The following is a 27,533-nucleotide window of genomic DNA, read 5'->3' as shown; positions in this document are numbered from 1 at the left end:
AACGTGAAAGAGAGCTTCGGAGAAGCCTCAGCACGCATCCTCCCGGAGCAGGACAGACCAGACCAGGCCTGGCTTGCTTCACCCCAAGTAGCTTTTAGGAAGGAAACGCAAACTCAAGGACGTCCGGCCCTTCCCGCGTTCAAAAGAAAAGTCCGTTATCATTTCACTGAGTGCCTTCATGGCACTTTGCGCATCTCATGGATTCCTCTCTGCACCCACGAGAGGTGGCTCGCGCCTCCACGTTCCCTGCGGGGGAAGGCCGCCCTCAAACACCTGCTCAAAGTCGCAGGGCTAGGAAGGGGCTCAGCCACCATCCCACTCCAGGTCCGGCCACCCTGAGACCGCTCGGAAGTTCTGCTCTGGCCTTCCTCGTTCTCTGGCGGAGAAACGCGGGTCGGGAGAACGAACTAAGCCACGGCCGCTCCCCACCGCCCGCGCTGGAGGGAAAATCACGGGAGAGCCGGGGACGCAACCTACCGCGGAGGCCGCTGCCGCCGGCCCAATCAGCGTCCGCCCCGGGCGCCTTCCAACAAACGGTCCTCTGATTGGCGCCTTGTGCCAGCCGCCGCGTTGCCCTGGCAACCAGACGACCAGACCCAAAGGCCGGGCATCCAGGCCGTCGGCTACCCAGCCCCGTGGCCCTTCGCCTCCTCCGCCCGCATCTGGCACCATGTCGCTGCGGACTCTACCGCTGCTCTTCTTGAACTTGGGCGGGGAGATGCTTTACATCCTGGACCAGCGGCTGCGGGCCCAGAACATCCCGGCAGACAAGGCCCGCAAAGGTGAGAGGCGCCCGGCCCGCACAGCCAGCCCCACGCCCCGCAGCCCGGTCCCCTCGCGGCCGCCGCCGCCGCGCGCACAGCCGGACTTCCACAGCCAGGCCCCCCTACAGACTGACCAACACCCCTGCACTCCGCGCTCCTGTAGCCACAGATCATCCGCTCAGAGCCCCTCAGGAGTTAAATTCCCCAAAAATATTTTCACAGCAGAAGGATTTAATACCCATGCTAGGGTCTATTATTAAGGGACCTGACACCCACACACACACATCCCATTTCCTCATCCCCTCAAACTGGAGAGATGATTTCCCTGTCTCTCTTGACAACCAGTCCCTCCCAAATATAGGAGACCCGGCGCCCATCACCTGGGAAACACCCTGCTAGTCCAAGCATCCTCTTCTCCCCCCACCCCGCACCCCAACAGGTGCTGATTCTCCTTTCCTCTGTATGCTATCCTCCTTGAGCTGAGGCCAGTCTTGCTAATTTCAGAAGCTATTTCTAGAAAGGTGGGATTCTGAAATAATGGATGTAAAAGAAAACATAAGAAAGCTGGGTTATTCCCTTCACAATTGTTGGAAGAGAAGAAAGTTCTGGAAATAATTATATGACTTTCTAAAATGCAAAGTCTGTCATCCATATACACCACATCTAATCTCCAGAGAAATGCCACCCAGAACTCTCTGCCACCATTTTCTTCTTCTTTTCCTCCCTTCTCAACCAACAACTGCTTTCACCAAGTTTCCTGGGATTAAGTGCAGAAGAAATATATAATTCAAGGTAGAGAAAGATAAGTTGGTGTAAAGGTAACCGACATGACCCTAGATTAAAAATTTATTCTCTCCAGCAATCCCTACGCTCAACTGATGTTAAACGTACAGATTCAGATGTTAAGCATACATATTCAGACACTCACTACTGTGTCTGTGTGATTGAGTCCAAGTCCATGCACAATGAGATAAAAAGAACTCCCTATCGCATACCCTCTCCATTCATTCTGCACACTGCTGCCCATGAGCTTTCTCAAATGCAAATCTGTCCATACGCCCTGCTACTTAAAACCCTTTGTCAGCTCTCACTGATGTTTGGATGAAGACCAAGTCTTTGGCAGGACATTTCTGGGTCCCTGCTGACCTGATCTGTCTCCACCTCTGTAGTCCCACCTTCCACCAGTGCCTGCCTCCTACTTTGTATCTTAATACCAAACTGCTTGGAGGCCTACATTTAAAACATATTCATTCACGTTTCTGTGCTAATAATCCCCATTCTACCCCAAAGCTCCCATGTCTATGCTAATGGTTCCTCTTCCATACTGCATTATTCGAGAATCAGTTCCTTCAGGAAGCCTCCCCACACCAGGCAAGGGTCTGAGAATACTCCCATCACACCCCATGCATGCCTCTCCCTATCTTACCACTCACTGACCAAGTTATACTGAAATGGTCTGTGGGTGTCTCCCCCCAACGTGATTATTTTCTTCGTCTTTGTACTCCAGCACCTAGCATAGCTCCTAGACCAGAATAAATTGGTATTCAGTCATTGTTTGTTGAACTGATGATCTAAATTGGCTGTTTTATATGATGTTGCCATTTCTTCCTCAAGAGGGTTCTGTTTTCCTTGGCACATATGTTCTGTGATTGCATTCAGGCTAATGGCACCAGTGAGCTGACAGGTCGTCCTTGCGCTGGCGGTCTGCATCTTGAAAAATGGTATAAATTAGCAATTAAGAGCATACTCTCTGCAGCCATACAATTGGGTTCCAATTCCAGCTTTGCCCTTTAACTAGATGTATGACCTTGGAGAGTTACCTCTATAAGCCTGTTTCTTTTTCCATAAAACAGGCATCACACATACTCACAGCAAATTTGTGAGAACTGAATGAGATCATGTATTCAACATGTTTAACACAATGAGTAGCAGGTGTTGGCTTTCAAGAGGTCTGGGCAAGACTGTGAATATGAAGGGACTGGTTTCCTTTGTCTTCAGGAGCTATAGTTCTTCTGAGTCTGCTAAATACAGCTTTAAGGAGTTTCAGCTCTTTAGTAATTCACATTCACACACCCCTTCCTTCCACAGTTTAGGTGACTTCTCTGAAGACCTTAATCCCCACAACTGTACCATCATGTAGGTTATACTATGCCCATTTTACAGATGGGGAAAATAAAGTTAATTTGCCTGGGGTTACATAGTCAGTAAGAGGAAGAATAAAGAATTTGAACCCAGGTCATCAGGCTCCAGAACTCATACTCTTAGCCTGTATGTCCTTAACTGCTACACTATAGTTCCATTCGTAGGGGGACTGTATCAGAATCCTTGGGGATGGGAGATCAGGAAGAAAGGGGGAGCTCTGAAAAAATTGTCCAATGGATCCACTGATTTTATGAAAGAAATGACAGAAAGTAACTGGCTCATGGGGACTCACAGACGACAGCCAGAAAACAGGGTGGAGGGTGCAGGATTCAGAAAGCTGAGAATCACCCCCTCTATCCCACCAGTGAGAGCTGGTGTAGCCACAGGAGCTGCCGTGACAGTTGCTGGTACACAGAGGCCCATAAAACACCAGCCACGGTCAATGAGTCCCCGCTGATGCTGTGAATGGAAATCATATTTCTTCTAGGTGTTTTCATTCTCTTACACAACTAATTGGTCTCCTGGAGGCCCTGCGGCTCCCACAAGGCCAATGCAGATGCTGCAGTTTTTCACCACAGCGGAGCCTCTAGTTTAGCATTCAACAGAAAGGAAGTGCTCTCGCCATGGGGCAACTTCGGAGTGTTGCATTTGGATGTTGTCCCCGTTTTAAGCAATAGCAAGAATAATAAAAGCTGCCTTGGCCTCACGCCAGTCCTCTCACAAATCCTCATCAATAAGACCCTATTACATTTTGTTTACATCCCTCATTTTACAGAGGGGCTGCTGAGACACACAGCCAGTAAATGATTTTTCCAATGTGAGCAGATCATAGTGAAGGACTGAGCAACCCAATGGTGGCGAAGTTCTATTTTTCTTTCTCTAGCTCCAATTCAGCAGGCAGGTCTGGATAGCCTTGGGCCTTCCTCCCACTCAAAATACAACTAAAGTGAAATTGGCATAAGCAAGTCATCTGGAAAAATAACAAAGAGCGGGACATGCTTTATCAAATTCCCTTGGATCCTCAGGAGGACCGGGGCGGGGAGCGCGTGGCACTCCAGCGACCTCTGCTGGAGCTGAGCGTCATTGTCCGCAAGAGTGCGGGAACCCCGGGCATGCTTTCCCCAGCCGGCTCCACTTTGTCAACAGCAGGGAGCCAAGGTCCCTTAGAGTTGTGAACCCCTTGAGGCACCACCGCCCCGGTCCGCCTGCGTCAGATGCTCCACTGACTGTGCCACCCAGGCGCCTTTGCAAAGCCTTGTTTTGAATGATGTGTATTCTCATAGCATAATGAGAAAATGACTTCTTGCCTTTCAAGATAAACCCCAGGGGAGCTAGTGCTGGGTTTCCTCTCCCACGAGGCCCCTCTCCAGGGCTTTTTTGGAACTTGTTAATTTACCCATCAACCTTTTCAAAGTTTCAACTGGAAGGCAGAGAGTATTTACATTAGACATTAATGCAAACATGCAAAATGAAGTTTCATTGACCAGATCATTGGAATTGGTATTTTTAAAGCCTCCTTGAAAAGAATGTTCTTGCTTCATGAACGGTGTTTTCTTTTTATATGCTTCATGTAGATGAATGGACAGAGGTGGACAGAAAACGAGGTATGCTATCTCTGGGCTGCATGCGTTCAGTCTGCATCCACAGGCTCACTGGGTCCTTCATCACTGGGCTGACTGGGCGACCACTCTAAATATGTCTAAGGAAAAACCCAGGCATGAGTTTCTCTTTAGCCAAGAGACTGGTTGTACATTGGAATCTCTCACTTAAATAAATACAGCATAGCATGTAAACCAAGCACAACTTGGCCAAAGGACCATATGGCACCGGAGGTATTTGTCTCATCGGTTCCAAGTTCTGCAGGCCATCAGCTACACTTCTGGGTCGGCTGTCCTACTTGGTAGTCCTTAAAACAATTCTGTGACAGTATCGCACAGCTAAAAACTATGCTTCGACGCCAGGGCTCCTCCCTGAGCTGTTCTCCTCCGCACGGAGGAACGGAGGAAAATGGAAGCAGGTGGCTGCGTGGCTGCCGGACGTGCATGCGCTATGGCCTTGTGTCAAATCTTCAGTTTCCCTTTCGGCCAGGACTAGCGGCAAACCAGAAAAACTTGCCGGTTCCTCAGAATAAAACCTTAGCCTTTCTCCGCCTTAAATGTCGCAGGGACCTTCCATCACTAGACATCTTGGTGCAGCTGATGCATGTCATCAGCCATCGTCCTGTTGAGTCTCAGTGCTCTCAGCATACCAAGTATGTTGAGGAGATGGCACATGTAGTATCTAAGAGAATGAGCATTAAAACCAAACACCCCATCCTAGTTTCACTTCCACCACCAGCTGTGTGACCTTGGACTTGAACCTCTCGAAGATTCAATGTTCCTCCTTGATAGAGTAGGGAGAATAATTCAGAGTTGTCTTGGGGCTTAAAAGAGAGAATGCATGGAAAATTCTAAGCCCTGTGCCTGGAACATAGTAAGGATTCAAAAATGGTAACCATCCAGAAGTAGTAGCTTCTCCCTTTTACCCTCGGTTCCAAATTGCATGTTCCTAATAAACAAATGTATAGCACAGGTGGTTGGTAAAAACTCGGTTGCTTTCATCAAGAGAATTATTTCAACAGGCCAGGGTCAAAGAAAAACCTAACTGAAGTGCTTGATATACTTTTATTGTCTTACCATTTCCTATGAGTAATTTTTGGCCCACCTCTTGACACAGGGTGGAATTTCAAGCAAGAGGTGTATATTAGGAAGGCCATTAGTGTACATGATTGAATCTTTGGAATTTATTTTAACTTAGGCATTTGCAAAATAATGAGCAGAAACAGACTTCCTAATCAGAACCTGGGACAAGCAACCTGATCTGTTAAGAACTCAGTTGCTAACACTTTTGATGCACCTGTGAAAAATTACTTCCTTTCCTGCCTTAGTCCCCCCCCCTCCCCAAAACCTGGCTTCTAGTGCATTCCTGCCTCATGAACTTATGCGAAGCTCATGCAAGTGCCAAAAACTATCACCAAGACTGACTGACAGGTCTGCTTAAACCCATTTCTCAGGTTTAACTTAAATACAACGTAGGCTGCTTCTCTAGGGCAAGGACGGTGGCCAGTTTCACTTTGGGTGCTGGTGTTTATCTCATGTCTGGTACAGATTTAGGCCCACCTCAACCAAGTGCTAGGGAAAGCAGAGTGTAAGGTATAAACTTGCCAATTTGTGCCCCCATATTCTTTCCAAAGACTTAAATTCTGGAGGTGGGAGTTCTGGGTACCAGGGCCCTATCATCAAACTGCCATGTCCTCTGTGGGGTCATTTGTATCCACTGCTCGGCCCCCAAGGACAGCGTGTGCTATACTCTGAACAACAGGAAGACTTTCTGGCTGCTAGTGTGCAAGGAGCCATAATGGTGTATAGCCTATTCTCTGCCCAGGGGGAAAGCCTTCGTTTTGCTTTTTACTTTGCCAGAGTGACTAACACCCCCCCCCTCCGCAATTTTCTTTCTTTTAGAACTGATATAGTTGGGTCTTAGCTATTTTCACAGATGCTGCTAGGGACTCAAAGATCCTAGAGAAATGGCTCAGCACCCAGGCAAATGGCAGCAACTGAAAGCATCGACAGAATCAGCTGATGTGATCCTTCAGCTGGAATTCTTCCTCTTGGGCACACCTGTTTGCCCTACATAAATCCATGGAAAGTTCTTCAAATTCTTTCTCTCAAGGCCTCACATGTGGCTTTTCATTTGTACCTATTTGTTTGTAAATTCTGCTCTTGATACAGGCCATGGTAGGAGAAAGCTAGAAAACTCAGTTTCTTGCAGGTCCCTGCTTGCTTAGTTCTAAGCCGAAAGACCATTCATGAAGAAACCCAGAAAAGTTCCTCAGTCTCCAAGCTGTCCACACTGAGGAAATGTTAGTGCACATGAAGGGCAAGCTGCGACGGTTTCACATTGTCAGATGTGAGAGATACCCTGTGTTGGTAATGGATTTGGTTCTTCCTCACAAAGAGGGTAGAGCCTCAAGTAAAGTACAAGGTCAATTGTGAGTTCAACACATCTGAAAGGAGTCAGTCATTTAGTTCTTTTTTGTCAAAATATGGGAGATCCCTTCTCTCCTTCTCTCTCTAGCCCTTCCATGTAAGAGTTAAATGCAACCAGCCCACAGCTCCCCCTTCCCCCAAAATTGCTCTTTGAGATCCATTTTTTAAAGCTGGATTTATTTATTTATTTATTTATTTATTTATTTATTTTGTAAGTAGGCTCCATACCCAGCAAGGAGCCCAACATGGAAATTGAACTCACTAACCTGAGATCAAAACCTGAGCTGAGATCAAGAGTCAGATGTTTAACCAACTGAGCCACCCAGGCACCCCACGATTTTTTTAAAGTAATCTCTACACCCAAAATGGGGCTCAAGCACAACCCCATGATCAGGAGTCGCATGGTCTACGAACTGGGCTAGCCAGGCCCCCCGATGCTGGCGTGGCCCCCAAGGTACTTCTATAAGTTACTTACAGCTGGAAAGGGTGCCTGAAACCATGACCTTAATGAGCTACCTTGCCCCCTGTCTCTAAAATACATGGTCACAACCAATCACCTAGTGCAACATTTGGCAAGAGAAAGGGGCATTTGTATCCTTCAGTGATAATCACTCATGTTTAATAACTGATTTTGTAAAATTATTGTAAGTCATCGGTTTTCTTTCAAGTTTTAATTACTATGAATGTATATTCATAGTATTCAGCATCCATATACTGTCACCCTGAAGTCAGGATATATCTGGCTTAATTAATGAATAATCTGTGTTCCAGGGTGCCTGGGTGGCTCAGTGGGTTAAAGCCTCTGCCTTCGGCTCAGGTCATGATCTCAGGGTCCTGGGATTGAGCGCCACATTGGGCTCTCTGCTTAGCAGGAAACCTGCTTCCCCTCCTCTGTCTGCCTATCCCTCTGCCTACTTCTGATCTCCATCTGTCAAATAAATAAATAAAATCTTAAAAAAAAAAAAAAGAAGAAGAAGAATCTGTGTTCAGGGGCACCTGGGTGGCTGGCTCAGTTGTTAAGCGTCTGCCTTCAGCTCAGGTCATGATCCTAGGGTCTTGGGATCCAGCCCCTCATCAGGCTCCCAACTCAGCTGGGAATCCTGCTTCTCCCTTTCCCACTCCCTCTGCTTGTGTTCCCTCTCTTGCTGTGTCTCTCTCTCTGTCAAACAAATAAAATCTTAAAAAAAAAAAAAAGATCTGTGTGTTCATACATACCTGTTCCTATTTCTTATACCAGAGGGTTTTCCTGGCCTTCAGCTAATATTATTATTTGAGTAGCACAAAATATTGAAATGAATGAGTGAATGAAAAACTTGAATTATAGACACTTTGGTTTGCACATCCCTTAGGATTTTATTATCACGAGATGGAAATTTTCCATTTGAACAACAATATAAGACACATCACCACAGTGTAATATCAATATTATAGACTAAATGTAGAAATTAAGGTGTTCTAAAATGGTGCTAATCTAAGTATATGTTTTGTAGAAGCATTAGAAATGTTTTCATCTCTAACCAGTGGGTAGACTTGTCTATTTTCATAAAATGCTTGTTCTTTAAAAAGAGTCAATTACCATTATTGGTCCCATTTTAATTAAAATTTAATTTTAATTAAAATTTAATTTTAAGTAAAAACGTTATAAGTTAGTGGGGCACCTGGGTGGCTCAGTCATTAAACGTCTGCCTTGGGCTCAGGTCATGATCCCAGGGTCCTGGGATCAAGCCCCACATCAGGCTTCCTGCTCAACCGGAAGCCTGCTTCTCCCTCTCCCACTCCCCCTGCTTGTGTTCCTTCTCTCACTGTCTCTGTCAAGTAAATAAATAAAATCTTTTTTTTTTTTAAGTTATAGATTAGCTAAACAAACTGAAAAAAGAGCACTGCTGTTTCTCATTTTAAGGAGGAGATCTTATCTAAAATGTTCATAGGAATCCTTTTTAAAGAAACATCTCCCTTATCATCAAGTGAGAAAACATACGTATAATAGTGGTTTGTAACCACTGAAGCACAACACATTCGTACGTTGTCATTTTCTGTTTGCTCGGAGACAGTCTCATAAAGCACTCTGGACCCTGCTTTCTACTGGGACGCCTTGATGGTTTCTCCCGAGGGAGCAGATCTCACCAGCACATCAGCATCCCTACTCTGCATAGACCCAGCTCCTGCATTCCATTCATACACAGACAGCATTTCCTGAATAAATCTGCCTCTGGTACCTTGCTCAGCTGTTTTCTCTCTTGTCTCTACAGTTCTGAATGACATCATCTCAACCATGTTCAATCGAAAGTTTATGGAAGAGTTATTCAAACCCCAAGAGCTCTACTCCAAGAAGGCCCTGAGGACTGTCTATGATCGCCTGGCTCATGCCTCCATTATGAGACTGAACCAGGCCAGCATGGATAAGGTGAGCAGACTGCTGCCTCTGTCCCATTGGTTGCATTTCTTGTATCTTTGGTGCATGAGCACAGACTGGGTCTAATGAGAGGAGATAAGCTGTGGTGCCTTGCCAAGAAAAGGTATGTGTAAATATCAGTTGTTGGTATTGAGTTCCAGAGTTAGAAAGGACCTCAAGTCATCCATCCCAACCCCTCTGATGATCATGTCATTCCACCCGCCCAAAGAGGGAGCTGGCGTTCAGACCCATATTTAAAAACACACTCCTCAACCCAATGCAAGTGCCTATCCCTAAAAACTTTAATTCTGCTTCATTCTTAATAAACATCAGCTCTGTGATGAGGAAACGAGGCATTTGTAAAGCCAAATCAAAACTGCTCAGTCTTTACTTAGCACGTGAGCATATTGGGGCGCCTGGGTGGCTCAGTTGGTTGGGTGTCCAGCCTTTGGCTTGGGTCATGATCCTGGGGTCCTGGGATCAAGCCCCGTGTCAGGCTTCCTGCTCAGCAGGGAGTCTGCTTCTCCCTCCCATGAGGGGCTCGTGCTCTCTCACAGTCACTCTCTCTCAAATGAATGGATAAAATCTTTAAAAAAAAAAAAAAGGAACATGAACATATCTGTTTCTTTTTTTAAGATTTCTTTCATTTAGGGGCTCCTGGGTGGCTCAGTCGGTTTAGCATCTGCCTTCGGCTCAGGTCATGATCCCGGGGTCCTGGGATTGAGCCCCGCATCGGGCTCTCTGCTCAGCAGGGAGCCTGCTTCCCTTCCTTTCTCTCTGTCTGCCTCTCTGCCTGCTTGTGATCTCTGTCTGTCAAATAAATAAATAAATAAATATTAAAAAAATTTTTTTCTTTCATTTATTTGACAGAGAGTGAGCACTAGCAGGGGGAGTGGCAGGCAGAGGGAGGGGGAGAAACAGGCTCCCCGCTGAGCAAGGAGCCCAATGCAGGGATCATGACCCAAGCCAAAGGCGGATGCTAAACCAACTGAGCCACCCAGGCGCCCCTGAACATATTTGTTTCTTTGGGAAACAAATTATTGGGGCACTCTGATTTTTTTTTAAATAATAATTCCAAGTAAATAATGGCAGAGAATAGACAAATCTTCTATTCAAAAAATATTCAAAAATTCAGAATATAGATATCCCCCCTCCCTGTATGGGGGCTATACTCAGTTACTTCCTTCCAAAAGGGCAGTATGAAAAGGACAGAGAATAGCTGACTTACAGTGGGAAAATGACAAACACAGCAAGGTCAATGGTGATAAGTGATGTTGGTCTTGTGTACCCTGATGCAGTGTGATGAGGATAGCACTCTAACTCGGTGGTCTTCCTCCCAAAAACCTACACTCCATTCTGATTGTGAGAAAACATCAGACAGGTGGGGTGCCTGGGTGGCTCAGTCCATTAAGCAGCTGCCTTCAGCTCAGGTCACGATCCCAGGGTCCTGGGATTGAGCCCTGCATGGGGTGTCGTGCTCAGCGGCAAGCCTACTTCTCCCTCTCCCTCTGCTGCTACCCCTGCTTGTGAGCTCGCGCCCGCTCTCTCTCTCTCTGTCAAATAAATAAAATCAAACAGATAACATTTGGAGGTCATGTTATAAGTACCTGGCCAGTACTTAAAACTCTCAAGGCCACCAAAAACAAAAACAGTTAGAGAAAGTGTCACAACCAAGAAAGGCTTAAGGAGACCTGATGACTAAATGTAACTGGGGTCCTGGAACAGAAATAGGACATTAGGGGAAAACTAATGAAATCTGAATCAAATATGAACTTCAGTTACTTTTAATAATAACAATAACTATTTTTTAAAGATTTTATTTATTCATTTGACAGAGAGATCACAAGTAGGCAGAGAGGCAGGCAGAGAGAGAGGGGGAAGCAGGCTTCCCGCTGAGCAGACAGCCCAACGCAGGACTCGATCCCAGGACCCTGAGACCATGACCTGAGCTAAAGGCAGAGGCTTAACCCACTGAGCCACCCAGACGCCCAATAATAACAATTTTTAAAGAATTCATTTTTTAGCTCCTCCATTATGTGAATTTATGTAAATCCCGAGGACTGAGTGAGTTTCAAGCTTTATACAAAACCTGTGCTTACTTCCTGCCAGGCTAACCTCAGAGAGCTGTCTCCCTTTAACTGTGCCCTTACCTCCTCTCCCTTACTTCTGGAAAGTTACTTTATCTCCTTGAGCCTCCATTTTCTCATCTATAAAACAGGGATAATAATGGCTTTTTCATCAGTTTCAGGAGGGGTAAGTGAGAAAACATAACACACGTAGGCCTGGCACATAATAAATGTTCAGTCAATGTTAATCATCCCTGCACTGCTCGCTCTTCTCCTTCTGCCTTTAAGAAGGTTTAGGTTTCCATGGAGAAGGGACGCAGAATTTGGAATCAAAAACCTGGATTCAAGTCTTAGCCTTACCAGTTGCTAGCTGTAGACTCAGTTTACTGAATAACTCTGAATTTTCACTTCTTTATCTTCTACCTTGTTTTATCCTTTATTCCTCTCATGGTATCCTATCCACCACAGGGGCTTAACGTGTGATAATGACAACAGAATGTCTGTATCTTCAGTATTCTACATTCCCGCCACACACGCCCCAGGGTATTCCCGGCTATTCAGCTTTCTAAGTTAAATGTTTAGCTGCATGTTGGAGAAATGAGATCATGTAGAAAATTCTAGCAAGTGCTAGGATCTGAACGTCCTGAGTTCAAAGCTCACCCTGCCACTTATTACCAGCTATGTGAAATCAAGCAAGTCTCTTCATTTTTAAACTGGGGCTAACATCTTCGTCATAGAGTCCCATGTGAAGAGTGAATGGGACGAAACAAGGTGATGTATGTGGGTGTGCCCAGCACTACACTCCATGGATGTAATTAGTCTCTCTCCTGCATTGCTCATGCTTCTAGCTTCTCTCCCAGACTGGTTCCTTCCACCCCCCAACCCCCAGACTGCCCTGCCACTGTCAGCGTCAGCCTTCTCCCAGGCACCAGGTAGAAAACACTGTGATTGTTTCGGACAGCCGTCCTCTTCGGCCCCAAACCTACTTAGCCAGTTCCTTCGAAGAATCATACCCACTTCTTTTCATGGCTTTTTCCATGCCCGCCATCTTTATTCTAGGCCTTATGTCTGGATTATTCCAGCAAACTTTTTTTCATTCTTATAGTCCCTAGATGTTATTACACACCTATCAGGAGCTACCTACTAGCTAATCTCCCCACCTCCAGTCTCCCTTCCATCCCATCTCATCATTGCTGGACACCTAATCTAGCTTAATTACCACTTCCATCGTGATAGCTCGGAGAACTTCAGTAGCTCCCCTAATCCCCACCATGTCTAGTCTAAATTATTTTGCCTGTCTTTCTAAAACCTTTAGTATTCTAACCTTACCATACTTATCCAACTGTGTTTCCTACTGACCCCAACACGAACTGCCCTCTCTAATCAGGCTGTTCTTCTCGCTGTTTCTCCCAGGAAAATGGCACATTTGTTGCTGCCTCTAGGCCCCCCTGCACACTGTTCCCCTCGCCAGGAATGCCTCTTCCCTCCCTCAGTCAGTGTGAGCCTATGACTCAGCCTTCTGCTTCCACAAAACCTATCTTGACTACATTGGTCCTCACCAGTGTCTCACCTCTGATCATCAGTGGATGGTCAGACCACACGTGGAGCTTGTTGATATCTCATTAGGTGTTTTTCATCACTTACAGTTGCTCTTACACGGTTGTCAGACTTCATACTTGCCACTTGCACACCTACTCTCTCCTTGACTCCTCTCAGCTATTTAACAACAACAGGAAATTAGGGAGTATTTTTTAAGATTGTATTTACTTACATATTTATTTAGTTGAGAGAGAGAAAGAGAGCAAGCTCGAAGTAGGGGAGGGAGAAGGAGAGAGAGAAGTCTCCAGCAGACTCGACACTGAGCGTGGAGCCCAATGTGGGTGTCGATTTCACAACCGTGAGATCATGACCTGAGGTAAAATCAAGAGTTGGCTGTTGGGCGCCTGGGTGGCTCAGTGGCTTAAGCTGCTGCCTTGGGCTCAGGTCATGATCTCAGGGTCCTGGGATCAAGTCCTGCATTGGACTCTTTGCTCAGCAGGGAGCCTGCTTCCTTCTCTCTCTCTGCCTGCCTCTCAGTGTACTTGTAATTTCTCTCTGTCAAATAAATAAATAAAATCTTTAAAAAAAAAGAAAAAAAAAAAGAGTTGGCTGCTTAACCAACTGAGACACCCAGGCGCCCGCGGGAATATTTTTTTACAGAAGAGAAAAGTCAGGCTTAGAGAAGCAAAGGGATGAGGCCAGGGCCATCCACAGCACATCAGCTGTGGCAGCAGAGGCCTGGTTTCTGACCTTGCTCTCTCTGAGGCCAGGACGCAGTCCAGGGCCCCGCAGCTGCCAATGCTGTTCCTAACGTGTTCCATCAGTGGCACGCATAAGCTGACCAGAAATCCTGGTTTTCCCGAGAGTGCCCTGGTTTATACCCGTCGTCCTGGCTTCATAATTCACCATCCCCTTTCCACTCTCCGTCTGAATGATCACCGACGTGGTCGCCTGAGCTCCAGGAGACGCCCAGAACGGGTTTTCCGTAAATGCTGCCTGAACGCGTGTGTGACGGTGCTGATGTCTATTTCTGTGTATTTTGTTCAGCTCTATGACCTGATGACTATGGCTTTCAAATACCAAGTACTGCTGTGTCCTCGCCCCAAGGATGTGTTGCTGGTCACTTTCAATCATTTAGACGCCATCAAGGGTTTCATCCAAGACTCCCCAGCCATCCTGCAGCAGGTGGAGGAGACATTCCAGCAGCTGACTGATGTAAGCGGGTCGCCGGTTCCTCACCGCTCAGCCCCATTCTTGTTCTCGTTCCCTTGTTAAAAAACAGCCAGATTCTATGACAGACAGAACAGGATGAGGGGTGGCAAAGCCTGCCACTCTCCCGAAAAATTCCAAAATTCTGCATGTATCCATTTCGGTCACATAATAGGCATTCCTATCTGAGGCCCTCTCTCTGTCTCCTTCCACGTCAGGAAAGCAACGACACAGAGCATGGCCATGTCCTCCTGACTTTTCTGAAAGGCCGTTGGCCGTGGACGTTCTGCTAAATGTTGGGGAAGGGTCCCTCCAGATCTTTGGGGAACAGGAAAGGTGAAATGCCCCCCTGCACAGGCGATGCCTGATGGGGTCAGCCTCAGGGTCTCTTGGTCTACCATGCTCACCCCAGCAGCCGAGCCCCCTGCCAGCTTCTCTTGCCCCCGCCCCCAAGTGCCTGCCTAGCACTGCCTGTCTGCACTTCTCACCTCACTTCTGGAAGTGAAGTGTCTCTCTGCTTTGCCTCCGGCAGAGATACGGAGGACTCTCAGATGGGGAGTTCCAGCTGATTCGGCAGACGCTCCTTATCTTCTTCCAGGACCTGCACATCCGGGTGAGTGACTGGGCAACCCGGGGACCCCGTGCCACCGCCACCCGAGGGAGACAGGGTGCCGAGTGATCAGGCGGAAGAGGGCTGAGGTTGCCCATTAGTGATTCCTCTGTGTTTGGCTCCATAATGACAAACTTCCTGATAAGAAATCTCAGCAGTTTTTCAGTCCACCAAGGAAGGCAGTGATACGGCCATTCCTTCCCAGTTCCTTGAAAATATGATTTGTTCTCTTCTCCGGAGGAAATGTGTTCTCAAGGCTACCAGTCCGATCTTAATAATAAAGCCTTTTCTCAAACCATTCACATCCTTAACCTCTCCAGTATCTGACGCTGTCAGGAGGCTGCTGTCCCACCCCATGAAACCCACCTTACCAGGACTCTCCTGACACCAGACCGTCCTGGCCTTGCCCTACCCCTCCCGGCTCTGTGTCCCTTACTCCTTCTTCCTCCCTTTCCTTCACCTTCACCTAAGACTTTGGCGTCTCACCTACACCTTCCCCTTGCTCCAGCTCTGCGACCTAGACCCACGTCTCCACCCACTACGGCGTAAGGTCTGCAGCAAAACTCGTCTCCAAAATTCCATTCCTGCCCTACTTCCAACTTCCCAGTTTCTGTTGAGGGCCCCACCACTTCTTCACTCAGTCAGCTCTAAAGCAGAGCATCGCCTTCGATTCCCCTTCTCTGACCCTCCTCTAAAGGCCTCCCGAGGCTGCCTTTTTAGGTTATACATCCTCCTTTCCCTTCCTGTGCCCCCAGCCTGGCTCAGGGCCCCCTCTGCTTGCTGGCTGTTCCTCCCAACTGACGCTGCCTCCTGACCCTGTCAGGCCTACTCAGAACAGCTCTACACCTTTTAAAAACACACTGTGGAGCTTTTGAATGTGGGGCCTGTCTCTCTTGGGTAGGACTTTGATCCTCTCCGTAACTTAACACATGGCTGAGGGAAGGATGCGGGATAAGGCAAAAGGAGCCGAGGCTCTAGAGTCAGGCATCCTTGCGTCTAAATCCCAGCTCCAACACAGCTCCGTGACCTTGGGCAGATCACCTCTCTTGAGTGTTACCTTCTTCATCTGATGATGCCTGACTGCGAGTGCACAGCTGAAGCAGTGTGTGTATTATGTGTGTATTCGCTCATATGTGTACAGTACAGAGTGCTTCCTTCCAGAAACTGGTCCCAGTGGTTACCTCCTGGTTGTGGAGAACTGCATGGAGGGTGGGAATAGGACAGAGACTTATGTTCCACTGTATACCCTTTGAACCTTTGGAATCTTGTACTTGTGTAGGCGTAACGTATCCACACAATAAAATTCAAAAAAAAAAAAAAGAAGCAATAGGATGTCCTTAGTGCCTGATCATTACTTCCCTTCCATGGATCAGGGAAGACAAATAGGTTCCAACTCGGAGGCCAATTTTATGTTTAACCCTCATGAATAATTTTATTTGCTATGGCTCGAGGAATAATAACACCAATATAAATTAAGATCTCTAATAGTCATCGATTAAAATAAAAAATATGAAAGTACAAATAACATTATGTTTTGTATTACTTTAAGATATTGAAAGCTTTGCATCAGATTCTTATCTAAACGGGGCCTATTTGGCATTGTTTTATGGATTATGGTGATGTGAGCCGTATTGATTTCGCAGTTTTGAGAAGAAAAAAATTCGTTACAATAAAAAGACACTCCTAATAATAAGCTTATAACAAAATCAGTAAAGTATATTAAACTACAAAATACATTAAGCTTTATTTGCTAAATAGGCAAGCAATGAAACATCAGAATGTTCATGAAGAAAAACAGGAATCACGTCTCCTGACAATATTCAGCCACTGCTCCGTGACGCTCGGCTGGTCTTCCGAGTCTGGTCTTGCATGGTATTTCTGTTCAGCCACAATTTGTGATTGCCGGTGAGGATTTTCTGTTTTCAAAACAGCCCTGATAGTCTTTAGATTTGTTTGTAAAACTTACTGACTAAATCAAGAAAACACAGGTCTGATCTAATACTTCCTTGCTTACTGTTTAACCAAAGCGAATACAAAACGCCTCATCCTGATATCCAGAGCTTTCTGTGGTATGGAGAAAGAACGAGAAGTAGTCTGAGTGTGCTCGAGGGCCTGACCTGCACTCGGGGCTGGCCAGTTCCACTTCCTGTGGAACCGCAGTCCACTTCCGCGTGGACTCCTGAGCCGTTCTTTACAACCATCCCCATCCCCGACCCCCTCGGCCCTCCAGAGCTCTTCCAGAGTTGCCTCCAAAAGGGCAGCCTCCTCAGCTCAGCCACTCTCTCCTGTCCTCTCATTCCCACTCATGCTTCCTTCCCTCGGGTGCTCCCCGTGGTTTCAGTCATTAGAAAACAGCATTCCGTCTTTCGCCTCTTCATAGAATGTTCCCTATCCCTCCCCTCCGTGATCCACTCCCCTCGGAAATAGCTCACCCCTGTAAAACTCATCGGTCTAACGCATGTTTATGGAGCGCACTGTTTTCAGTGTTAGAGATACGAAAATGAACAGGACCGAGGCCCTGCCTAACGGGGTTCTGCGCTAGTAGGAAGAGGCAGGCAGGATAAGGAAGTCAGGTTCTTGTTCTGATAACCTTAGGAAGATGGCAAGATAAGGGAAAGTTATAAAGGGCAACAGGGTGGGATGTCGGGTGAGACCAGTGCTATCCAATAGCACGTCTGTCACGATGGAGGTTCTAGATCTATGCTGTCCAATATGACAGCCACCAGCCTCATGTGGCTATCGAGCACTTGAGATATGGCTAGTGTGACTGAGAAAATGAATTTTTAATTTAGCTTCATTTTTTTAAAGCTTTTATTTATTTATTTGTCAGAGACAGGGCCCACACAAGCGGGGGGAGGGGCAGAGGGAGAAGCCCAGGACCCTGCGATCATGACCTGAGCTGAAGGCAGACGCTCAACCATCTGAGCCACCCAGGCGTCCCTCATTATCTTAATAGCCACACTTGACTAGTAGCTCCTGTTAGCTGACCATGCATCCTTAGATGAGAGAGTCAAAGTCAAGCCAAGGGCAGCCTTTCTGAGGACAGACATTTTAGTTGAGAATGTAACTAACAAAAATCTCAGGGAAGCACATCTAAATGGAAGGGACAGCACATTCAAAGGCCCTGAGACGGAAAAAGCACGATGTGTTCCTTAGAGAGGAAGCCAGCATGAGTGAAACCCGTCTAGGCAAGGAGGGGTGTGCCATCACAGGTGTAGTGTGCAGAGGGGCACTAACTAATCAGACCAGACATCAGCCATAATCAGACTGGCTTGGCTTTATGCCCTAGGGAGGCTTCTTTTCTAAGAGTAGAGAAAACATTTCAGGCACCCTAAGGTCAGTGGTAACGTCTGATCTGTGTTCTGGAAGATGAACTGCACAGGACGGGGCGGAGATGGGACAGCAGTGAGGACACTTACAGAAATGACAAAAATGAAAGTTCTTGGCGTAGGTGCTGCCAGTGGAGACAGTGAGAGGTCATCACCTCTGGGGTATCCCGTCCAGGCAAGAGCAGTGAGGCTTACTAAGAAGTTGAACGTGGGGAGGAAGGAAAAGAAGAATGAAGGATGACTGCCATGTTTCTGGCTTGAGCAGCTGCTGCTGCCTCATGCCACCGAGAGAGGGAAGGACTGAGGAAAGTATATTTGAGTAGACAAATTAATTAATTCTATCTAAGTTTGATTTGCTGATTAGGCATCCAAGTAGCAATGTCAAGTGAGCAACTGAATATGCAGATCGAGAGCCCAGAGGAGGGATTATCAGCCTATAGCACAGAGGTGGCCTTTGAAGTCTTCTGGCCCCTTGTGGAGGCTGCTCCTTTTCCCTCATCCATGGGTAGGTAGGGTGTGAGAAGCAGGGTCGCATTCTGCCACCTCTCCCCCCCACCCCCACCCCCACTTTCCCACCATGGTTCTCCTGCCCTCAGCAGTGCGGCCCTCCTCTAGGGAGGCCAGACCAGCAACCACAACACTGTGCAAAGCCCCGCACGCTTCACTCACTGCTGAAGTTGCCAAGCTGCTCACCCACGTTCCCAGAGCAGTCACATCCCTGGCTCACCGTCCTCCTGGCCACCAGAGCCCTGCCGCCACCCTGGGGAACGCGAACACTCAGGGACACGCCTCAGCCAGCTCTCAGGCCCCACAGCTCTGCAACCTGCTTTTCCTCTTTTGGTAGGAAACATGTGCTTCCTACCCTCAGGAACTCATTAGAGAAGGGGAAAAGGGACAAGTACCTTACAGACATTTGATTTTATTTATTTATTTTTATTTATTTATTTGATACACAGAGAGAGAGAGCACAAGTAGGCAGAGCAGCAGGCATGGACAGAAGGGGAAGCAGTCTTCCCGCTGAGCAGGCAGCCCAATACAGGGCTCGATCCCAGCACCCCGGGATCATGACCTGAGCTGAAGGCAGCCGCTTAACTGATTGAGCCACCCAGGCGCCCCCAGATGTTTGATTTTAAAACAGAAGAATATAAAGAGAGAGATCACAAAGGAGAGGGTGGTCAGTTCTACTAAAGAGAATCAAGTCAGGGCGCCTGGCTGGCTCAGTAGTGGAGTGTGTGACTCGATCTCTGCATTGTGAGTTCAAGCCCCACATTCGGTACAGAGATTACTTAAATAAATTTTTTTTTAAAGATTTTATTTATTTATTCGACAGAGAGAGATCACAAGTAGGCAGAGAGGAAGGCAGAAAGAGAGGAGGAAGCAGGTTCCCCGCTGAGCAGAGAGCCCGATGCGGGACTCGATCCCAGGACCCTGAGATCATGACCTGAGCCGAAGGCAGCGGCTTAACCCACTGAGCCACCCAGGCGCCCTTAAATAAATTTTTTAAAAAAGAAAATGAAAAGTCTTCATAGAGGATCTGATATCTTTTTTAAAAAGTATCTTTTTAAAATATATATATATATCTTTTTTTAAAAAGATATTTTCACAGGCCCATGGGAAATACAGGGAGGGGTTAACTGGACACCCTTGTTGGAGGACATCATCTCAATACAGGCATGAGGCTCGGATCGGCCTGGCGTATTTGGTGGTGCAGGGGGTGGGGGGTGGTGGGGGAGCAGAAGGCTGCAGGCGTTTGGGTGTGGCTGGAACATAGGATTCAAGGAAGAACGTGGCTACAGAGAAGAACAAGGGCCAACAGGACATTATCTGGCAGGCAGTAGAGGGCCACTGAAACAGGAGAGGGACAAGGTCAGATAGAAGTTTAGAAGAGTCTCCAGCAGCCGATTGGAGAGGGATCCCAGCCAGGTGAGGGGGAGGCAGGGAGCCCAGCTAGGTAGGAGGCACCTGCAGCAGCCAAGCCAGAGGTGACAAAGGTCTGCCTTAGAGACAGGGTGGAGGAGAGGGCCCAGATACAAGGTGTGATCACTGGAGAGGCAGGGCTTGATGACCAAATAGACATGGGAAGGCGGGGGCAGGGGAGTGCAGATTGCTGGCGTGGTGCCCAGGCGGTATCATCCACGACGATTGGGAACACCAGAGAAGGATCGGGTTTGGAAATACAATTGATGACCCTGTTCCAAGCAGGGTGAATTTGAGGTGCACCCCATGGAAGCTGTAGGTGGGCACATGTAATGGGCAATGGGATAGAGGCATCCAGTGCCCAGAGAAGAAAGCTAAGTGGCAGCTCAAGATCTGGGAGCCATCAGCACAGAGGTGAGCACTGGGAATAGATGGGATCAGCTGGGGGACAAAAGGGTAGAGTGAGAGGAGGAGGACAGGGGACAGTTACACTGGGCCAGCAGAGGGGCTGGGCAAGCGGACAGACCCAACAGTCCCATCCAGCCAAGGGCAGGTTGTTGGGTCGAACATAGCTACACACTGGACGGAAGCGTGTACATTTCAGACCTGCTGTGACATAGTCAACATTGCTGCAATCAGGTTCACAGAAAGTCCAGCACATACTTATACATTCCCACTCCTCCAAAATTTCTTTCTCCACGCTCGTATTCACATCCCTTGGTCACAGAATCTCAAGGTTTAAAAATTCCTTAACAGTCATCCAGACAAACCCTCCAATCAAACCAGTTTACACATTCCCCCCCCCAAAAAAAACATGCCCTGTGCCCTCCCATCTCTGCTTCTAAAATGTCTTCATACCCACCTTCCTCTAGGCCCACTTCCAAACCCACAGTCAGCCTACCCACCACCATGCCTGTGGTCATTCTCCTTAGTGGGCTACTTAAGTAAGCATATGCTAGGCAGCATCTCCTGCTTTATACTCTCCCTTTTCCCCATTTTATGTTCGGGTCCTATGTCCAATTAGACTGTAATACTGAGCATATTACCTACCATGCTTGGCGCACCTACTGTGCATCAGACTCTGTGATAACTGCCTTTTCATTATCTGATTTAGCTGGTAGCACTTGCCCATTGAATAGAACTGAATAATATTTGAATTATAATAATTTAATAATAATAGAATTATAATTATTGAAAAATAATAGAATTATGACCCCTAGTATAGCAAAGAGAAAACCAATGCACAGAGAGGTTGTGTAACCTACCCAAAACCCAGAGCCAGCCGCTTCACATTACTTGTTCGCATGCAACAGATGCTTGCTTTTGAGGATATTTTGAATATAATCTTGTAGCATTTTAGAGTTTGAAGGGGTCTTCAAATTTATCTCCTTTTACAGATGAGGAAGCTAAGATCCAATAAACTGATTAACTGCTACAGCCTTTGTGGGATTTTATGTGACCCTGACGTCAACACAAAGTGTGCAAACCAGGGTGCACCCGGCTGGCTCAGTCGGTAGAGAATGCGACTCTTGATCTCCAAGTTTTGAGCTTGAAGACCCATGTTGGGTACAGATATAGCGATTACTTACAAACATTAAAAAAGGCACACAAACCAGGAAGTAGAAATGAGTATAATGTGGTGTTTTCAGTCACACAGAAAACATTCAGGCACTAATGCCAACCGGACCCATGTGCTCCAGCCCCACCAGTCCAGCACTTGGCCAAAAGATTGGGTTCCAGAGTCAGAAACACCAGGGTTGAATCCTCAGCTCTGCCCCTTATGAGCTGGGGGATCCTCGAGGAAGTGTGTCAACCTCTGTCTGAGCTGCCAATTCCACATCCCTAAAATGGAGGTTCTGATGGCTCCTGCCTCAGAGCTGTATGGGAAGTTCAGGAGGGAACTGAGGAATGGGTGTGGACTTCGTTTTGAATCGTAGCCCTCTTACTGTTCTCTTTGGGCAAGTCCCCTCACTCGGGGAGCCTCAGCTTCCTCATCTCTAAAATGGGGTAATACAGGACACCTGGAAGCCTTGCTACATACGTCAAAAGATCTGTTTGTACAACACCGTAACTCTTCAGGGCTGATTATGCTGAGTCTTTCCCTCTCATTGTTGTTGTTTTGTTTTGTTTTGAAGATTTTATTCATTCACCTGACAGAGAGATCACAAGTAGGCAGAGAGGCAGACAGAGAGAGAGGAGGAAGCAGCCTCCCTGCCGAGCAGAGAGCCTGATGCAGGGCTCGATCCCAGGACCCTGAGATCATGACCTGAGCCAAAGGCAGAGGCTCAACCCACTGAGCCACCCAGGCACCCCACTTTCCCTCTCATTGTTATAAACTGCCTAGGTAACATCCCCAAGCCATTATATACTTCCCTTCCTCAGAGTGCTTGTGTCTAGGAAAACATACCAAGAAAAATGACAAGTATATTTGTTTCCCCAGGTATCCATATTTCTAAAGGACAAAGTGCAGAATTCTAATGGTCGCTTTGTGTTGCCGGTGTCTGGACCTGTTCCCTGGGGAACTGAAGTTCCTGGACTCATCAGGTGAATTTTCAACTGTAATTGTCAGACCAATGTTTGGGGTGCCAGGAAACCAACATGTGGGCCACCACAGAGAGTGTGCCCTGCTCGGTCCCCCGCTTCCTTCAGTAAAGCGTGGCAGTTAGAAGGTCAGGTTCTCATGCCCCGCTGTGCCGCCCAGCGGACACTTGAGGCCAACCACCCAGTTCTTCAGGATTCACTTCCTCATCTGTTAAATGGTTGCTGTGAGTGTGGATAAGATAGTAATGCTCTGAAGTGCTCACACAGCACCCAGCACATAACGTGCGCTTGGTAAATATTACTATTACTGTATTACCACTGTTATTGCTTCAGCCAACATCTTTATCTTGAAGGAGTGCATGAATTCCTTTTTGTCCCATAGTACCAAGAATAAAGAAGCCTCCAGGACTCCCCAAGCTTGGAGAACATTCCATCATGTCATATTTGTATTGTAGAATATTCACCGACAAAGGCAAAGAAGCAAAGAAAGTAGAATTCAAGCATGGTGGGCACTATGTCACCGCACCAAAAGAAGGTTCTTTTGAACTTTATGGAGACCGCGTCCTGAAACTGGGAACTAATATGTAAGCAAATTCTCCCTCCCTGAATGAGTTCAAGTCCAAGGGAGGTCACTTCACTTAAAAAAGCAACTTGACTTCCGCTATGAAAATTCCTACTGACAAGTGAAATCATTTCCCCTCAGATACAAGGCATGCAGAGCGCTGACATTTTCAAAGGGCGCCTGACATTTCCAAACATAAGGCTGCTCATGAGGCTGAAGAGATAAATGATAGTAAATGGCCATGGAAGAGAACTAGCCTAAACCCGCATCCCAGGGGAGGTCAGAAAGGCGAGACCGTCACATAGTGTTCCCGTGCTCTGCGGTAGTATACATCCCTTTCCCAGAAGAGCCATTTCCACGCAGCTTTGCGGGTATTTTTCTTTGGGAAAGTGTGAAATCTGAGTGGCTGACATCCACTTCGTTATATTCTGTACTCCCAGCACATTTCTGGATACTATTTATTTATTTATTTATTTAAAGATTTTATCCATTCATTTGACAGAGAGACACAGGGAGAGAGGGAACATAAGCAGGGGGAGTAGGAGAGGGAGAAGCAGGCTTCCTGCAGAGCAGGGAGCCTGAAGCGGGGCTTGATCCCAGGACCCTGGGATCATGACCTGAGCCGAAGGCAGATACCTAACAACCAAGCCACCCAGGCAGCCCTCTGGATGCCTTTTAATGTCTCAAAATGAAAGTGACGCACTACATTTATGAGTTAGAAAGAAGTGGGTGTGGGGCGCCTGGGTGGCTCAGTGGGTTAAGCCACTGCCTTCGGCTCAGGTCATGATCCCAGGGTCCTGGGATCGAGTCCCGCATCAGACTCTCTGCTCAGCGGGGAGCCTGCTTCCTCCTCTCTCTCTCTGCCTGCCTCTCTGCCTACTTGTGATCTCTCTCTGTCAAATAAATAAATAAATTCTTTAAAAAAAAAAAAAAAGAAGAAGGAGGAGGAAGTCGGTGTGAAAGGGCTGGACGATGTTTTCACAGTTTTCTGTTGATACCAGGTACAGTATGAACCGGCCCGTGGAAACCCACATGTCTGGAGCATCCAAAAACTTAGCTTCCCGGACACAGGTGAGCTGCTGCCTTCCTTCTTCTACTTCAGAGCTTATTTCTCGACATAAAAATCTGGACGAGGAGAAGAGTGGAAACGCTAGACTTCAAAGCTAGCCAGTGTTTCCCTCACTCTCATTGTTTGCAATCTTCTCAGTTTGGCCTTACAAGTACAAAGGTTTTTAATTGTAGTTTCTCATGAAGACTTCCAGTGATCTGACTAATTAGGTAATTTTAGGCTCGGCTCAGCCACCATAATTAAGCAAGAACCACACACCAGGCCGGGTGAAATAGCATTTGTACCCAAGCCCCTGGGGATCTGCGGATGCTGAGTCCGTGCTCCCATGTCGCCTGATCATCGCAGCAAGCCTCCATAATGCGGGGCTACCCTATATAATGCCGTGGCAGCGAAGTTCAAGTGGGATTTTGGATTCTCTGAATTCCATCTTTATAAAATCTCACAGAAATAGCTACTAGCTAACTCTAGGACAGGTCAGGAAACACCCAGCTCTTTGGCAAACATTTTTTGAACGCCTTCTATGGGCTGGGAACCCAGGGATGCAAAGGTAACTTAGAAGGAGAAATGGGCAGGCAGACCAAGGTGTCAGGCACCAAGGGACAAAAGAGCAGAGCGGTATTTGGGGGAAGCGGGGAAGCAGCATCTCTCCCACTTGGCTAGATCATAATGCAACTGAGGAAGGTGGCCAGAGACTCGCCTAGACCAGGACCCTGGGGCCCGATTGGAAAGAGGCTTAAGCAATTTGGACTTTGCCATTTAGGCAAGATGCAGAGGGGTTTATCTCCAGTGAGGAAGAAGGGAGAGAACTCTACTTTGGATAACTGGCGGCAGAGTGACCAAAAAAAAAAAAAGGACAGCAGAGCAGGGAGCAGCTGGTTTAGAGGAGCAGAGCAGGCTTGGAAGGAGGGGTGAGGGTTGAGCAGGGCCAGACAGCAGGAGGAGGAAATGGGTCCGGGGTGTGTGTTCACCATAGTGACCACCTGAGGGCAGTGTGGTAGCTCCTATGAAAGGAGTGCCCTTGGCCCTGGGGCATTGGCTGAGGTTCCTGGTAAATGCCCAGGAAACTAGACTGACAGAAGAGGAAGCAATGTTCTTCTCCTAGGAAGGTCGTCTGAGGAGAACGGGGATGCCTGGGGCCCTCCACTCATCTTGAAAGTGTGAGAATCTCTGGTTTGCTGTGAGAATCTCTGGTTTGCTGAAAGTCCTGCTTCTGATGTGGATTGTTTGTTTGGGTTAAGCCTGTTTTCTACAATTTATTTGGACACAGTTCTTCCCAGGACAATTGAAACAGTTACTGTTTTGCCTGGTTCTGTAATACTGCCGTGGGTATCTGGGTCTCAGCAGGAAATGTGATCACCTTCATGTAGCTAAAAATCATGAAATTGTTTCTGCAGGAAATCATTGCTCCAAACCCTCTTGCTAAAGAAGAGCTGAATTTCTTGGCCAGGCTGATGGGAGGGATGGAGATTAAGAAACCCAGTGGCCCTGAGCCAGGATTCCGGTTGAATCTCTTCACCACGGATGAAGAGGAGGAGTATGTTTTAAACCTGTTTCTTCCAAGGCATATCTAAAAATCCTAAGTGTGATAAGAACCAAAAAATGGCCATTATAAACCAGTATTACTTATAAACATAGATGTAAGGGTCACAGAGGAAAACCCAGCAAATTCAATCACCTACTTAAAGAAGAATCCACCAGTATTAAATAGTCTGAACCTTCTGGATTTTTTCAAGAAATAGTTCTAAGGTTTTACTTAGCAAAGCATAGCTGAACAAGAAATATTGGAAGTCAAGATAATCATAGTAAGAAAAATCTGTTAAGAAACCAGAGGAGAGTCAGAGCATGATATCTTTGGGATAAGGTAGTCTCCCCCAAAACCAATAAGGATAGTAACCCACCCAGATTCACAGAGATTTACAGTTTATAGAACACTTTTGCACCATTATCTCACGTGATCCTCCTCATACCCCAATATAGAACCTGGCGATTCTAGTTCCATACCCAATGAACTAACTTTTGTGCATTTCTGTGTGACAGGTACTATGGTTAAGTGCCAGGGACACAAAGAAGGGAGCATAAGACCTAGAGCCTGTCCTCAGAAGCTCACAGGGTAGGAAGAGAATGTACCCGACATGAGTTAGTTCAGTGTCGTGTCATAAATGTGCTAATGGAGGACACAGTGATTGACTTTGCACGGGCAGATGGAGGGAGCTGGCATTCGGGCTTGGTCTTGGAGTTTGCCAAGCAGAGGAAGGGGGAAAAACATTCTCAGCCCAGTTCAGTACATGCAAAGGCACAGAGACAGATAAGGACCTGACTTTCTGGAGCATAGGCTGCACTGCTGGGGAAAGGGCAGAAAGCTGAAGGGAAGCGGCAGAAGGTGAGGCAAAAAAAAAAAAAAAAAACAGGCTGCCAAATGATCAGATGCCAGTGTGCCACGCTGGCAAGGAGAAAACTCTAACCTTTGACCCGCTTCTCTACCACCTCCTGCAGACAAGCTGCGCTCACCAGGCCAGAAGAGTTATCCTACGAGGTTATCAATATACAAGCTACTCAGGTGGGTGCCCGTGATTACACAAGCCAGGGGTCAGTCCCATCCTCATCTCGGGCTAACCTTGAATATCCCAGGCCCTCCCTCCGTCTCTCGGCAGCATGTACCCAGAGTCCCTATCCTGACACACATCACAATGGCGGGGCAAATTTCAACACCATCTGCTCAGAGAAGCAGCCGTGCTGACGCACCCCCTTCTCGGCCTTGCCCTCTCACTTCTCCAACAGGACCTGCAAAGGAACAAGGAGCTGGCTCGCATCATGGGGGAGTTTGAGGTCACGGAGCAGCCGAAGCATAGTGCCAGCAAGGGGGACGATCTGCTGGCCATGATGGACGGGTTCTAGCTGCGCTGGCCTGGCACCCCCACCCCACCGCCTGTGGCACCCCGCGGAGGCCCCAGGGAGCAGAATGATGCTGCTCGTTTTCGACCAAGTGCGCAGTTACCTCCCATCCCTGTCTGTGTTGTAACGAACTACACAAGCCTCCCTCAAGGAGTACTGTGTCTGCAAGGCACACACATACACATGTTTTCAACAAAATAGATTCTGCCTTTTAAACTGGACGTTTTCCATTTTCTTCTGCCTTATGGCAACTGTCCAAAGCATCCTGGGCCATAGGTTCAGGCGCCAGAGTCACTGAGGGGGCACGCCTATTGCTGCTTTGCATCGTAGCTTTGCAGTGGACACCCATAGCCCACAGATGCCCATCTGCGAGCCCTCACGAAACTTCAGAGCTTCCCAGGATGCACTCGGCCTTGGGAGTTGGCAATAGGTGGGAAAGGCAGTTGAGGCCCAGTTTAGCCAGTCCTCCTCTG

At 47.4% G+C, this 27,533-nt stretch overlaps 1 protein-coding gene across 2 annotated transcripts; it reads left to right on the top strand.

The window, feature by feature from the left end:
- Positions 1 to 329: 329 nt before the first annotated feature.
- OSCP1 (organic solute carrier partner 1) lies at positions 330 to 27,281 on the top strand. Of its 2 annotated transcripts, XM_059377282.1 has the most exons (11): positions 330 to 782; positions 4,481 to 4,510; positions 9,184 to 9,338; positions 13,979 to 14,146; positions 14,673 to 14,753; positions 22,437 to 22,540; positions 22,993 to 23,121; positions 24,101 to 24,170; positions 25,563 to 25,702; positions 26,662 to 26,725; positions 26,947 to 27,281. In XM_059377282.1, the coding sequence occupies exons 1-11, from the start codon at positions 671 to 673 to the stop codon at positions 27,061 to 27,063; spliced, it is 1,170 nt and encodes a 389-aa protein (XP_059233265.1). In that variant the 5' UTR covers positions 330 to 670; the 3' UTR covers positions 27,064 to 27,281. The 2 variants fall into 2 exon arrangements, with proteins under 2 accessions (XP_059233265.1, XP_059233266.1); XM_059377283.1 differs by lacking the exon at positions 4,481 to 4,510 and having other exon boundaries at positions 333 to 782.
- The last annotated feature ends 252 nt before the right edge of the window (positions 27,282 to 27,533 follow it).

The sequence above is a fragment of the Mustela nigripes genome, chromosome 14 (genome assembly GCF_022355385.1).
Source record: "Mustela nigripes isolate SB6536 chromosome 14, MUSNIG.SB6536, whole genome shotgun sequence".
Taxonomy (NCBI): Eukaryota; Metazoa; Chordata; class Mammalia; order Carnivora; family Mustelidae; genus Mustela; species Mustela nigripes.
This window is presented reverse-complemented; position numbering and strand designations above follow the sequence as displayed.